At 51.1% G+C, this 12809-nt stretch overlaps 1 protein-coding gene across 5 annotated transcripts in view; it reads left to right on the top strand.

Annotated features, from left to right (window-relative positions):
* The window catches only part of RNF8 (ring finger protein 8), a 780077-nt gene that overhangs the window by 629368 nt on the left and 137900 nt on the right, over positions 1 to 12809 (top strand). For 3 of the 5 annotated variants that reach the window (XM_069608764.1, XM_069608766.1, XM_069608765.1), the window contains exon 8: positions 9037 to 9297. The exons of the other annotated variants lie outside the window; for them this stretch is intronic. In XM_069608764.1, coding sequence (XP_069464865.1) covers positions 9037 to 9297 — 261 coding nt within the window. The remainder of the gene's footprint in view (positions 1 to 9036; positions 9298 to 12809) is intronic. 5 annotated transcript variants of the gene reach the window in all.

The raw sequence follows: 12809 nt of genomic DNA, 5'->3' as shown, positions 1-12809 counted from the left end.
ACAGAAGCAACATTGTATGAAGAAAGAAGACTAAGGTACAAATATCTTTTGAAAGCAAAATTGGTATCAGGGTAGAGTGGTCCAGCACCACGTTGGCGCTCATTCGAAGAACTCTAACTGGTGCCCTACTCTTGAACAAGGAGAATGTGTTAAAATGAGAAATCGAAGTGGTCCTGCACCGGGTTATGTTGAATCCTGTGCATTGTCGAATGTCTTCTGTTTTTGTAGAAACTGCAAGTACCAAGAGGCCTTAGGGGAGGCTGCCTTAAGGTGTCAAAGTGGTCATACATGGGTCAAACCCAACCCCTTGTACAGTCGAAAGTCTTTGGCCTATTTTGGAGGCAAGTGTGTACTCCGGCTGAGGGATGCCTGCGAATTAGGGTGAGCAGTAATACACCAGTGAACAGTGTAAGGACAAGTGTGAACCTGACTGAGGGATGTCCACAGTGTCTGGACGGCCAGAGCCCGACTGAGGGAGGCTAATGTTGAGAGAAGGATCGGAGTCTGCCCGATGGGATCCAAGGGTGAAGAGTAAACGCTCGACATGAAGACAAATAGAAGGAACTTTTGTTTTGTTGTTTGATACATCAGGCCCTCTGAAGCAAGATACTTTGCATGAAAGAGACTTGGACGTAGAAGGTCCTGATATTGAGAAAAGGAACTGTAACCTTGTGCCGGAGAAGCTCAGGAGTGTGCTGTGCTGTGCTCAAGAGTCCCGCCTTGTCCCATGCTAAAAACGTGGGGAAGAGATACCCCGGCCATAACATCCTGACTTATCCTTTTGTGAACACTTCTTTCTTTTCTTGTGAAGATTATCCCACACTCTTTTGTAGCATAGCAGTAAGGATTGGCTGTATTATTATTATTTGATGATCGTAGCTTGCCCTCATCTTAGATTTAGGTTTAGATTAGGCGTTTATCACACCCATTTTACAGTTTATTAAACACCCTTGAACTGCGATCACGTGTCGGTCTTACTTTGATACCATGCCTTCCTTACACCATGTACTTAAAAAGATTGCATCTCCTCTACATAATAGGAGCAAGTCGTAAAAACCGAGCCTGGCCGTAGCTGACAAATTGATAATATCGCAGCTGCCTGCTGCCTTTCTTCAACTTTCAACCTTACTCAACCAGTTTTCCCAGTCGCACAGAGTTTATCTCGCCACCCAGGTCTCTGGGCCTGCACAATCGCAGCTATAACAGGACTCACGGCATACAGATTTGTGTATTCACCATGTAACCCAACTGTCTTAAACAAATGTCCCTAAAGCCCATGTTTGTTCAAGACTACCACATCCTCTCACAGTGGTTTCTCCATTACAAATCTATCTCGTGTGTGCTTATGAAGCTCCTCGCTGCCGGCCTTTTAGGCACTACTGGGCACACCACACACTTTCATTGTGTTTATATTGCATCAGCAGATTTGGCGTTCTCTTGCTGTGTGCTTGTGAATCGAAAATGTATCAACTTAAGCACAAAGTAACACTAAAACTAATAGTTATGCCTTCCTTATTAACTACACTAGATGCATGCTAAATCACAACATTGGTCAACATTGCTGTCACCCCAGACACCAATATGGTGCGTGCAGCGCAAGCCCCTCTTCCTCATTGGGACCTTTATCAACCACCCCAAGAGGTGCCTGTTAAGCAAAGCTGCTGTGTACAGCTCTGTCAGTTGGGGCAGGCAGCATGTGTGGGCCGGTGCACGCCTATTCCCTACTTGTTCGATGAATACAAATGCTGCTACTCAACATGTGCTGGTTGCGTCCCCTTTCTGGAGACTACCTGCCATAAGTGTTGAATAAACCGGGTAGGACGCTGAGCTAGCATAAGTCTTAAAGTTTCAGCCATCCCATTGATTGGTAATGGAGCAGACTTGTAGCACCATAGTGGCAATAAGATGAACTTTGCCAAATCAATTCTTACAGTGGATCATTCTCTCTTCAAAGCAGTCTACACGCGAATCAAGATTTCCCTGCATTGAATGTTTCATTATTTCACTTTGTATTTATAAAGTATGTGCCCCAAATGTCTGCACAAAAGTAGCATGCAGTATGACATTACAGAAGCAGACGAGTACAATAAGGGGAGAGTCGATAAAATTTAGCAAGGGTGGGGGGAAAGCTCCATGGTTATGCCGACAGTTTGGGCTTTTGTGTAGGCTTGGGAAAGGTACTTGCAAGACATGGCCGTAGTGGCGTTAACAGACCATTAATGGTAGCAGTTGAAAAATGATGTGACTACCCAGACACATAGCAGAACCTGGCTAATGCTTATACACAAGCCAAAACAGTTGGCTTTGTCAATGCTCGTTTTAAACCGAACTTCAGTGAAGGACATGCTAAGTGCTTATAAATCAAGTGCCTGAAGACAGACAGGTTAAGAAATGTTTTTTATTACACCATTAGCCAGTTTACAACTTCAATGAAGTAATTACCTCTCAGAAGACTGATTTGAAAAAGCACAGGTGGGCGCTTCCAGTGCAATATTTGATGGTAATTCTTGTTAAAATGAGCTCAAAGAGTTCTCATGAGGTGTTTTGGGTGGAGAGGGACAGACCATAGGGATTTGCATGGCAATGGCCAGGCAAATAGCCGAACAACACCTACAAGCTTTGTGTCACTTCACATATGCCATACTCCTACGTGCCGTCCCCTTTCCTCCATACTTATGGGACATCTCTCCGTCCTGTGGGAGGGGACCGGAGCACTTTGTAAAAAGCATCACATTTTTTTTTCAAAAATGTGTCCCTCCTCTCTTTCCTGCGCGGGCCCCGGCACGCGGCTATAACCCCACCCACCTTGGCTCCGCATCGCCCATCAGTCCTTTTCTCCGCACGATCGGGGCCGGACGCACTTGCATCCTCGGAAGACTTTCTTCCCTTTTTCCCCTCTATGGCTCTCGCTAGCGTTAGTTTAATAGTCTGTCTGTCTTTTAAACTGGATTTTCCAGACTGTTCATCGTCTCACCGTCGCTTCGCGAGGGCGGATCCCCATCCTCTTTGTTTAGAGTGTTTGGGTACAGAACACCGTTGTGACTCCTGTTTTTACTGTGACTCCTTTTCGGTCCGGGCACTTCAACGTCGGTGGGAGGAGGTGTTCGGAAAAAACGCCCGGTAAGTTCTTTACTTTTCAGAGCACCCCGGCCGGGGGATACCTTTCCGGGTTCCTCTCGAGCCGGGAGGGGCGTTGATCGCTCTGTTACCGGGGTTCGCCCTGAGGTGCCTGTCGGGCATAATAATTCTACCAGAGTTTTCTCTGAGAGTCTCCGTAAGGGGCCTGTGTCCAGCGGAGTACGCTCCGAGGCCCCTCCTGTGGGGGCTGTTTGTAGACCCAGTTCTGCTGAGTCGTGGGGTACCAGAGCTTGCTCTGAGGCTGCTCTTTTGGCTTCCCTCAAAGACAAAACCGGGGTGCGCCCCAAGGTCTTGGCTGGGCTTGAGGTTACCGAATGGATGTTCGAGGCCTGTGCCGATAAGGCTTCTACCGGGCCTAGGTCCGAGGTCCCTCGTACAGAGGCTAAGGATACCAACAGTTCTGAGGGGCCGGACAAGGTCCTGTCGGTGAAAGCGCACCGTTCCCGCTCTTGTGGTGACACCAGATCTGTTGAGGGAGCAAAGAAGAAAGTTTCTTCTTTTACCGGCAGTGCCGAGGCCCTTCCTTCGAAGGCTCAGTTGGCGGTTGGTATGTTGCAGAAACATGCCAGGCCTCATAGTACCAGCTCTGCCGAGATTCCTTATGTTAAGGCTAAAATTAAGACCCCTGACCCATCGACGGGGACCCCTGCCTCACTTCCTCACGTGCCGCAGTTCCCCTCAGATGAGGACAAAATGGCAGCCGTTCCCGCCGTGACCACGGCGGCCATTTTAGGTATTACCCCTACAACTACGCCATCGGCCCCTGGTGTAGGTTTCGGTCCTTCGGGTGAACCTAAGGTCCCTTGTGCGCATCCTTACCGGCCTGTTTATGATTGGAATGCCCGGATGCCTCTTCCGCACAGTGTTTCGTTGCCCGCAGGGGCGGCTCCTTTGATTTATGTGGATTCGTCGGTGGAGGGGCCGGTGTGGCACCCTTCTCCGTTACGTCCCTGGATTTGTCCACCTCATGAGACCTCCTCAGGTTCCGAAACAATCTCCTGAGGACGCTTTTTTCGGTAAATTTCAAACGCTTATGCGCATCGACCCCATGAGGGAATATTTCAAAGGGCTTTTCAAGGTGATATGTCCACCTGCACATCCGGCTCCCGCCGGCGCCTCCCTTGCCCGTGGTGCCTCCCCCTGTGCTTCCGCCTGTGCCACCATTGTCCCCAGTGGACAAGGCAGTGCCTGTCACGGCTCAGCAGGATCCTGACCTGTCGGATGACCCTCAAGGCGATCAGGACGACGAGGACCTTCCCCGCTCTATCAGAGCTTTCCATGACCGGGTGCTGGACATGATGAGTTTCTTAGATGTTCTGGTGCCCGAGGCACCTGCTCCGCAGGAGGGCGTGCTTTCTGGGGCGTTCACCTTGTCTCCTTTGGAGCGTACCGGCCTGTTCTTGCAGAAGGACGTTCTGGCCGAGGTCCGAAGAGTTTGGGAAAAGCCACACTCGAGAGTTTTTGTCAATAAAAAGAATGACGCGAGGTACATGCTGCATTCTTCGGAAGAAGTGGCCTTATCGTTGTGTCCGCCTCCCTCCTCCACAGTGGTGGCTGCGGCTACCTTGCAATCCAGGCCTGCAACATCCTCCTCCGCGATGGCTACTCAGGTCTTGGGAAAGGAGGACAAGCTCCTGGACTCCCTAGGGAGGAAAATCTTTGCCAATTCGGCCTTACAGCTCAGGGAGGCCAATGCAGAATTGATTTTGGCGGGAGTTAACATGCGAATGTGGAGAGGTCTGTCGGAGTTTGAGGAGCACATTCCGGTCGAGAAGTTGGAGGATTTCAGAGGAGGCCTTTCCGATGCCAGGGTCTTGGCCCAGGATCTCCTGGAGGCTGTGGCTCATCACGTAGACACCTCGGCTCGGGGTCTGATGCTTGGGGTTGATACCTCGCGGCAAGCGTGGCTGCATGCCACTAAGTTTTCGAAAGAGGTGCAAGACAAGGGTCTGGACCTTCCATTTGATAAGGAGCTTTTTCACTCTTCCACTGATGTAGAGCTCACCAAAACCAAAGATAGCACTCAGACGGCTAAATCATTGTCTGTTCTGATTAAAGCTCCCTTCAAGTCTCAAAGGCCGTTGTCGCAAGGTCGACCTTCCTCTGGTTTTAGGGGCTTCCTCGACCGCAAATCTCGCAGGGTGGATACTCCTGTGGGGAATAACCGCCGTAGACAGCAGCGTAGGTGGTTTATCTCCCGCTCCTCAGCCTCCTCATCAGGTTCAGGTGGCACTGCCATCGATAAGCCTGCCAAATGAGGGTTTTCCACGCTCGCACAAGACCCCGGTGGGAGGACGCATTGCGTCTCATTGGGAGGCGTGGCAGGCCATCACAGAAGACAGATGGGTCTTGTCAGTCGCTCAAGCGGGCTTCCGCTTACCTTTACCCCCTACCCCACCCCTCAACCCTCCTTTTCAGCTGTCTGGCTCACCCTCCCTCAAGGCCGAGGTTCAGAAACTTCTGCACCTCAGAGCTGTGGAACCCGTTCCTCTTGGGGAGCGAGGGGAGGGCTTCTACTCTCGGCTGTTTACGGTGCCCAAACCCAACCAGGCTGGCCTGCGCACCATCCTAGACCTTTCCCAGTTCAATCTTTTCCTACCCCAAGAGAAATTCAAGATGATTACGCCCAGCCGATACGCTCCTCCTTGCAGATGGGCAATTGGCTCAGCGTTGTGTATCTTCAGGACGCGTACATGCATATCCTGATTTGGAACCCACAAAGGAGATATCTCTGCTTCTCTTTGGGAGAGGAGCACTTCCAGTTTCGAGTGCTTCCTTTTGGCCTCAGCTCAGCGCCGCGTGTCTTCACGAAGATGTCGGTGACTGCGGCCTAACTTCATCTCCAGGGTATCCATGAGTATCCGTATTTGGACGACTGGCTCTTATGCCGGGGTGCGCTCCGAGGCCTTGGTGGGGCTTGGTGCTACCGAACGGATGTTCGAGGCCCGCGCGAGTAAGGCTGTTACCGGACCTGGGTCCGAGGTCCCTCGTACAGTGGCTAAAGCTACCAACATTTCTGAGGGTCTGGCAAGGCCTTATCGGTGAAGGTTGTTTCTCACCGTTCCTGCTCTTGCGGCAACACCAGATCTGTTGAGGGGGCAAAGAAGGGAAATTCTTCTTTTTCTTTATCGGCAGCGCCAAGGTCCTTCCTGAGAAGGCTAATTTGGCGGTTGGTATGTCGCAGAAACATTCCAGGCCTTAGTACCGGCGCTGCCGAGGTTCCTTATGTTAAGGCTAAAGTTAAGACCCCTGATCCATTGACGGGGACCCCTGCCTCACTTCCTCACGTGCCACTGTTCTCCTCAGGTGATGACAAAATGGCGCCCGTTCCCGCCACGTCCGCGGTGGCCATTTTGAACGCTACCCCTACAGCTGCGCCATCGGCCTCAGGTGTAGGGCTGGTTTCTCGGCCTTGTGCACATCCTTATCGGTGAGTTTAGACAGGAATGCTCGGATACCCTTTCCGCACAATTTTTTGTTGCTTGCCGGGTGGGCACCTTTGGTTGATCTGTCCATCCAGATATAGGAGTGGGCCATGCTTCATGGCGTCTGGCTGCTTGCGGTGCACATCCCGGGCCAGCTGAATGTCACAGCGGATGCCCTCAGCCGGCGGACCGTGGTCAGCTACGAGTGGGAGTTGAAGGCGGAGATCCTCTCATGGATTTTCTTGCGTTGGGGCACACCGGTGGTGGACTTCTTCGCTACGGTGGTAAACAAGAAGCTTCCTCGGTATGCCTCCAGAGGGGGGCTGAGAGCCTCCTCTCTGGGGAATGCTCTCGAGATTCCATGGCACAACATGAGAGCTTACGCCTTCCCGCCTCTGCCTCTAGTTCATCGAGCAATTGGGAAGCTGAAGAACTCTGTGAACTGTTCCCTTCTGCTCATGGCCCCGTGGTGGCCGGCTAGTTTTTGGTTCTCAGAACTTCAACACCTGTCGGTGTTTCTGCTGATCAGGTTACCAGTAACCCCAGATCTTCTTCATCAAGGGGGAACAGCAGATGTGGCACCCCTCCCCACAATCGCTCAGCTTGGCGGCATGGTGCCTGAGTTCAAGTCTTAGAGCTTTTTAACTTGTCTACGGATAACATGCGTATTATCCAGGGAGCCTGGGAACCCTCGACCAGATCCCAATACAGGAGTAAATGGCTCAGGTTCTGTTGTTGGTGTTTGGAAAAGCAGATGGATCCAATGGTGGCTACGATTGACAAAGTGCTGTCCTTCGTGTCCTCCCTAGCAGAGTCGGGTGTTTATGTTCTGTCATGCAGAACTTGCCTTTCAGCGGTTTCCGCTTATCTTGCTATAGACCAATGCTCTTATTCTCTAACCCAGTGGTTAAGCGGCATTTTGCAGGCTTGACACTCCTCTACCCTCCGGTTCGTAGTCCACACCTGCCTTGGGACCTAAATGTAGTCCTGACGGCGCTGTGCCGTAAACCGTTTGAGCCAATGGCTACAGTTGACCTCAAGTATGTGTCCTGGGAAGTGTCCCTTCTGGTTCAGCGAGGAGAGTGAGTGAGCTCCAGGCATTGTCGGTGGAGCACCCTTTCTTGGTCTTTCACAAGGACAAGGTAGTCCTTCGGACGAACCCAACTTTCCTACCAATGGTAGTGACCGAATTCCATCTAAATCAGTTGATTTCCCTTCCGGTCTTTTTTCCGAACCCTGCCTCGGAGGCGGAAAGGCTTCTACACTGCCTGGATGTCCGAAGAGCTCTTAGGTTCTACCTGGACAGGACTTCCGAGCTTCAGAGGTCTTCCCAACTGTTTGTGACCTTCGGTAAGACGCAGGGCAGGCCGGCATCTAAGGCATCTATTTCCAGATGGATTTCCGCCTGTATCACAGAATCTTTCACCGTCCAAAAGCTGAAACCGCCTAAAGGTATCCATGCACACCAGGTGGGAGGCAAGGCAGCCGCGGTTGCTTTTCAAAAGTATGTTCCCTGGGAGTCCATCGCTAAAGCGGCTACTTGGGCCTCCCCATCTGCTTTCTTTAAGCATTACTGCCTCGATATGAGCTCTAGAGCGGACGCTCAGTTCGGCCAGGCTGTGCTGAAGAACCTGTTTCAGTAAGGGGTATTTCCATCCACCCATAGTTCCTGTAAGGAGTGCTTGGGAATCTCCCATAAGTATGGAGGAAAGGGGACGGGACGTAGGAGTATTACCAGGTTAATCACCGTAGTGACCACCTTACTCTTAGTCCATAGTCCCCTTTCCTCCATAGCCAAAACTAATAAGAGGCAATTCTGTATCAACCAGTAAATGGCAAGATCATGCATAACAATTGAGTCCAGATCCAATATCTATCTGCAACACCTTTATCACAGGGACATAGTGCTTTGTAGTGAAATCCTGGGTACTGAAGCGCTGTGGTGAGAAATGTTGCTCTAACCAAAAATGTATTAATCTGGAAGGATAAATTGCAGAGCAAGTCCGGCAATTGACCAATCGTGTGGCTAGCTGGTGTGTGCAGGACTGTGGGTCGCTATGCCGTAGAAAGGTTTCAGCGGTAAAATACTTCGAATCCGGTTTATTTTACAAAAACGTAGAAGACGTCGGTGTTCCCCGTGCAGTGAGAGGGAGGACTGATTGGTAACCACTCTTAAAAAGTGAAGTGCGTGCGGAATAGAAGTTGCAGAAAAGTGTACCTAAAACTGTGACCCCCCCCCCCCCCCCAACCCTACCAAATCCACGTGCAGGTCTGCACTGGATGCATTTACAATGGGGTGTGAAATTAAATGAAGGATGGTGTATGTTTTACTGTACATTGATGAGAAGCACAATAGATCAACTTAAAGTTAATACGTGTCTGAAAAGAATGCAATATTTGTGAATTGAAAAAAAGCTTGTGTTGACATGGTTTCCATGCTAGCGTGTTCATTTTGTGTTCTCTGTCGCTGCAGCGACTCCAGAGGCCCCTGTGAGCCCAGCCATAGCCAGTGGAAGCGGCAATGTGACCCCTACGCCCTCCTTGAGCCCAGCCATAGCCAGTGGGAGCGGCATTGTGACCCCTACGCCCTCCTTGAGCCCAGCCATAGCCAGTGGGAGCGGAATTGTGACCCCTATGCCCAGAAGCTATGACGGTGACCATGCCTTCGAATATGAGGATGTGCATCACGGGTACACCGACTACGACGGCTACTATGATAGCGACAGTGACTACGGTACCGAAGTTAATCCTGCCTTGTCCAGTTTACTCCCAGTGTATGGTGGATGCTATAAAAGATAAAACATGGTCCAACAGGGTTTTCTGGGGAGGGTGATTTTGTCCATGCACCAGTGGCAGAGTGTGGTCTATTTACTTATGTATTGTGATCCGGTTGATTGTTTCCTGGCAGCCTTGATAACATTACTGTTGCCCATTGGGAGCATTGCACTACTCTTCAGGGTCTTCATTTGCGGTTGACAGGAGGTCGCAGCCACGACCCCTGCAGTCTCCCTTGTTACCCCTGTATTAAAAAAAACAGATGCTCCTGAGCACTGGAGTAGCAGTAGCCCCCGCCACACCAGATCTGGGGGAGGGGGGGCAGCCCAGTCCGCACCCATGAGGGTGAAGGCTGGGCCGAGCCTGCAGCGTGAGAAGGAAGTGCTCAGTAAGGGGCTGGAGTTGACATTGACATGTCACGTGGCACATTCAGCTCCAACCCCTTCTCCTCCGGGCTTCCTTGCAGCTTATATACAGGAACCAGGAAACTATCCCAGCTTCCTGGTTCCTGTTTGTGAGCCGCACAGAGGAGCCGAGGGTGGCCTGGAGTGACGAGCCGAAGCTGGAAAAACGGGTAAGGATGCTTTTTAAAAACAAAATGTGTTGTGCATTTTGTATGTGTGACGTGCGTGTCAGATGTATGTATGTGCAATGGGTCAGTGAGTGGTGGGTGAATGAGAAGAAATGTGATAGTGTGTGTGTTTTTAATTTTCTGGGTGGGTCTGTGCCTGTGTGGAGAATGGAGTGAGAGTGGATGCAAGAGAATGTGTATGAGTGAGTGACTGGTGGGGGAATGAGTATGAATGTGATAGTGTGTCTTTGAATGTTCTGGGTTGGTATGTGGCTGTTAGGTTCACCCAGAGGGTGATCATCAACCTCACCTCCCAAGAATGCAACCAAACCCCTCTCAACCGTACTGTACGCTAGGCAGATAGCCAACAGTGGGACGAGAGTGGCTTGGGCTAAGCATCACGCAGTCAGAAACCACACTTTCGACGATCCGGACCAGGCACTCCTGCCGGGCACCAGAGGTAAACTAAGCCCGCGTGCAAAGCCCTGCCTGAGTGTCATGGTGTCGGAGGTTGACCAGCTAGTAGCATTACTAGGTGAGTTGCGAGCGGAAGTACACGCCGCCCGCTCAGAAACCAACGCCACGAGGAAGGAGCTAGTATAAAAACAGAGAAAGAACTGAGGAACTAGCAAAGTGCCTGACTAGAACCCAAGCAGGTCAGGTTCCCTTAGCAGGTCCATCTGATGGCGCTGCAGCAGCACCATCCCATATAGAAGTAACCACTCCTGTCACTGTCCGCCTCGTTCTTCCTGAAAGGTTCATGAACCAGTGGCAGCTTCACTTCTTGTGCAGTCCAGGGGGGTTTCTGACCGACCAAACCAAGGTGGCCTTTGTCCTATCGTACCTAGGGGGGAGGGGGGGGCACGCAGCCAGTTGGTCAATGCCGCTGGTTAATCGGGATGACCCCAGTCTGTATAACCTTGCAAGGTTCCAGCAGGAGCTAGACAAGCTTTTTGCCCGCAGTACTCTGGTGAGATGGGGAGTTGTTGGCCCTTCGGCAGGGATCCTAGGACCTGTTATTATATATCACCACCTTCAATAGGCTGGTAGCCGAGACCAACTGGCCGGAAGAGAAGAGAACCACTTTATTCTACCGGGGTCTCCGTAGTGAATTAAGATTTCCTGGCACAGGTAGTGAATTCACCTGAATGCTGTGCAGAGTACAAACATTTAGTGGTGCAGCTCAATCACAGGCTACAGGAAAGAAGGTCAGATCAATCTCATATGGAGAGACGCCCCTTGTATGTACGTCCACGGGAAGCCCTACCTCGACCCATAGGGAACCCGCCTCAGCCCATGCAGTTGGATAGTGTAAGGGGTCCCCTAACCAAAGAGGAGAGAGAGCGACACAGGCGACAACAGCTTTGTTTGTACTGTGGCCTGGCAGGAAACTTCTCAAAGGATTGCCTGAGCAAAACACCCCGGAAACCACTGGGAGTCCTCAATGTAGGAACGGATATAGAATCAATGGAGCCATCGGAAAACTCTACGGCTCGACAAGAGTACAGATCGGCTTGTCGGGAAAGGAGAAGACGTCGATGGTCTCACATCTTACAACACTGGTAATCCCACTGTGCCCTGAACAGCCTCAATGAATGCATGCCCTAGAAGCATACATAAACTGTGGAGCAGTAGGAAACCACATGGACATCGCTGTGGCCCTACGGATAGGTGTTCCCATCCAGAAGTGGGAAAAGGCTGACAATATGGTTTTGGTCGACGGAACACAGCTATCGTCTGGGCCAGTGAACCAGTGTACCGGGAAGGTTGTATTGTTATGCCACGACATCCATCGGCAACATAGAGTATTTGATCTAATGAATACACCCCAGTTCCAGCTCATACTAGGCATGCCCTAGTTGGAGTGTCATAACCCGGTCATAGACTGGCGGGCCCATACCTTGACCTTCTCCGCTGAGTGCTTCAAGTCTTGCTACCCAACCACATCCATCGACACCCAGGCGTCGGGACCCGTAACACAAGGCAAGGATCACCAAGTGGTGATCAGTATCATAGGACAACTGCCCCGGAGTACGAGGACTACCAAGAAGTCTTTCAGAAGGAGTAAGCCAATACCCTGCCATCCCACAGACCCTATGACTGCCAAATTTACCTGGTCCCAGGAGCCCAACCGCCGTGGATCTGCATATATGCACTTACTGAAAAGGAGAACCAGCATCTGCGCACCTCATCCACCTGGATACTTCGTGTCCTTCCTCAGGACTCTTTAGTGACCTCTGTGACTCTCTCTCACTCTCTGTTCTCCCCTCCGGCCCGGCTCACTCTGTAGGGCACACTCCGGATGTTCTGATCTCTTCAGACCTTCCCCTTTATATCCCTCTCACGACTCCTCTCTCCTGGAGTGATCACTATCTCCTCTCCTCCCAGCTCACCCTCTCTACCTCTCAGGCCAAGCCAACTCCAGCACTGCCACCCACCTTCTCGGTCATCCGACCCATGAAGCGCATGTCAGTTGATGTTTCCACCGCCACTTTCTCACCCCTCTCTCCCCCTCTGGCTGACTCACACCCTGACACAGCCCTTTCCATGCTCCACTCTGCTATATCTGATACTCTCGAAGTTCTTGCCCCTGTCATGAGGATCCGCTTGAAGTCCAAAGCCAAGTGCAACTTCTGGTACGACGGAGACCTTGTCACCCTCAAACTCAATGTTAGGGAGAATTCTCTCTTTAGGCTGAATTTCCTAACCTAGTGAGTCCCCCAGCAGCTTTGCTGGATTTCTGGAGTTTGTTTTTTTCTCCTGCCAAGAGTGAGACTCTTTCTCCGACTCTTGGACATGATTTATGGTGTTCCTTTGACTGTTAATGTGTTTTATGGGCTATGGGGTCCTTTACTCCAAAGGGTCTCATGTGTGTTACACAGCACCCTCTGTGCAGTAAC

Source organism: Ambystoma mexicanum, chromosome 4q (genome assembly GCF_040938575.1).
Source record: "Ambystoma mexicanum isolate Mex_15411 chromosome 4q, UKY_AmexF1_1, whole genome shotgun sequence".
Classification (NCBI taxonomy): Eukaryota; Metazoa; Chordata; class Amphibia; order Caudata; family Ambystomatidae; genus Ambystoma; species Ambystoma mexicanum.
Note: the sequence above shows the minus strand (reverse complement) of the source record. Positions and strands in the feature narration are given on the sequence as shown.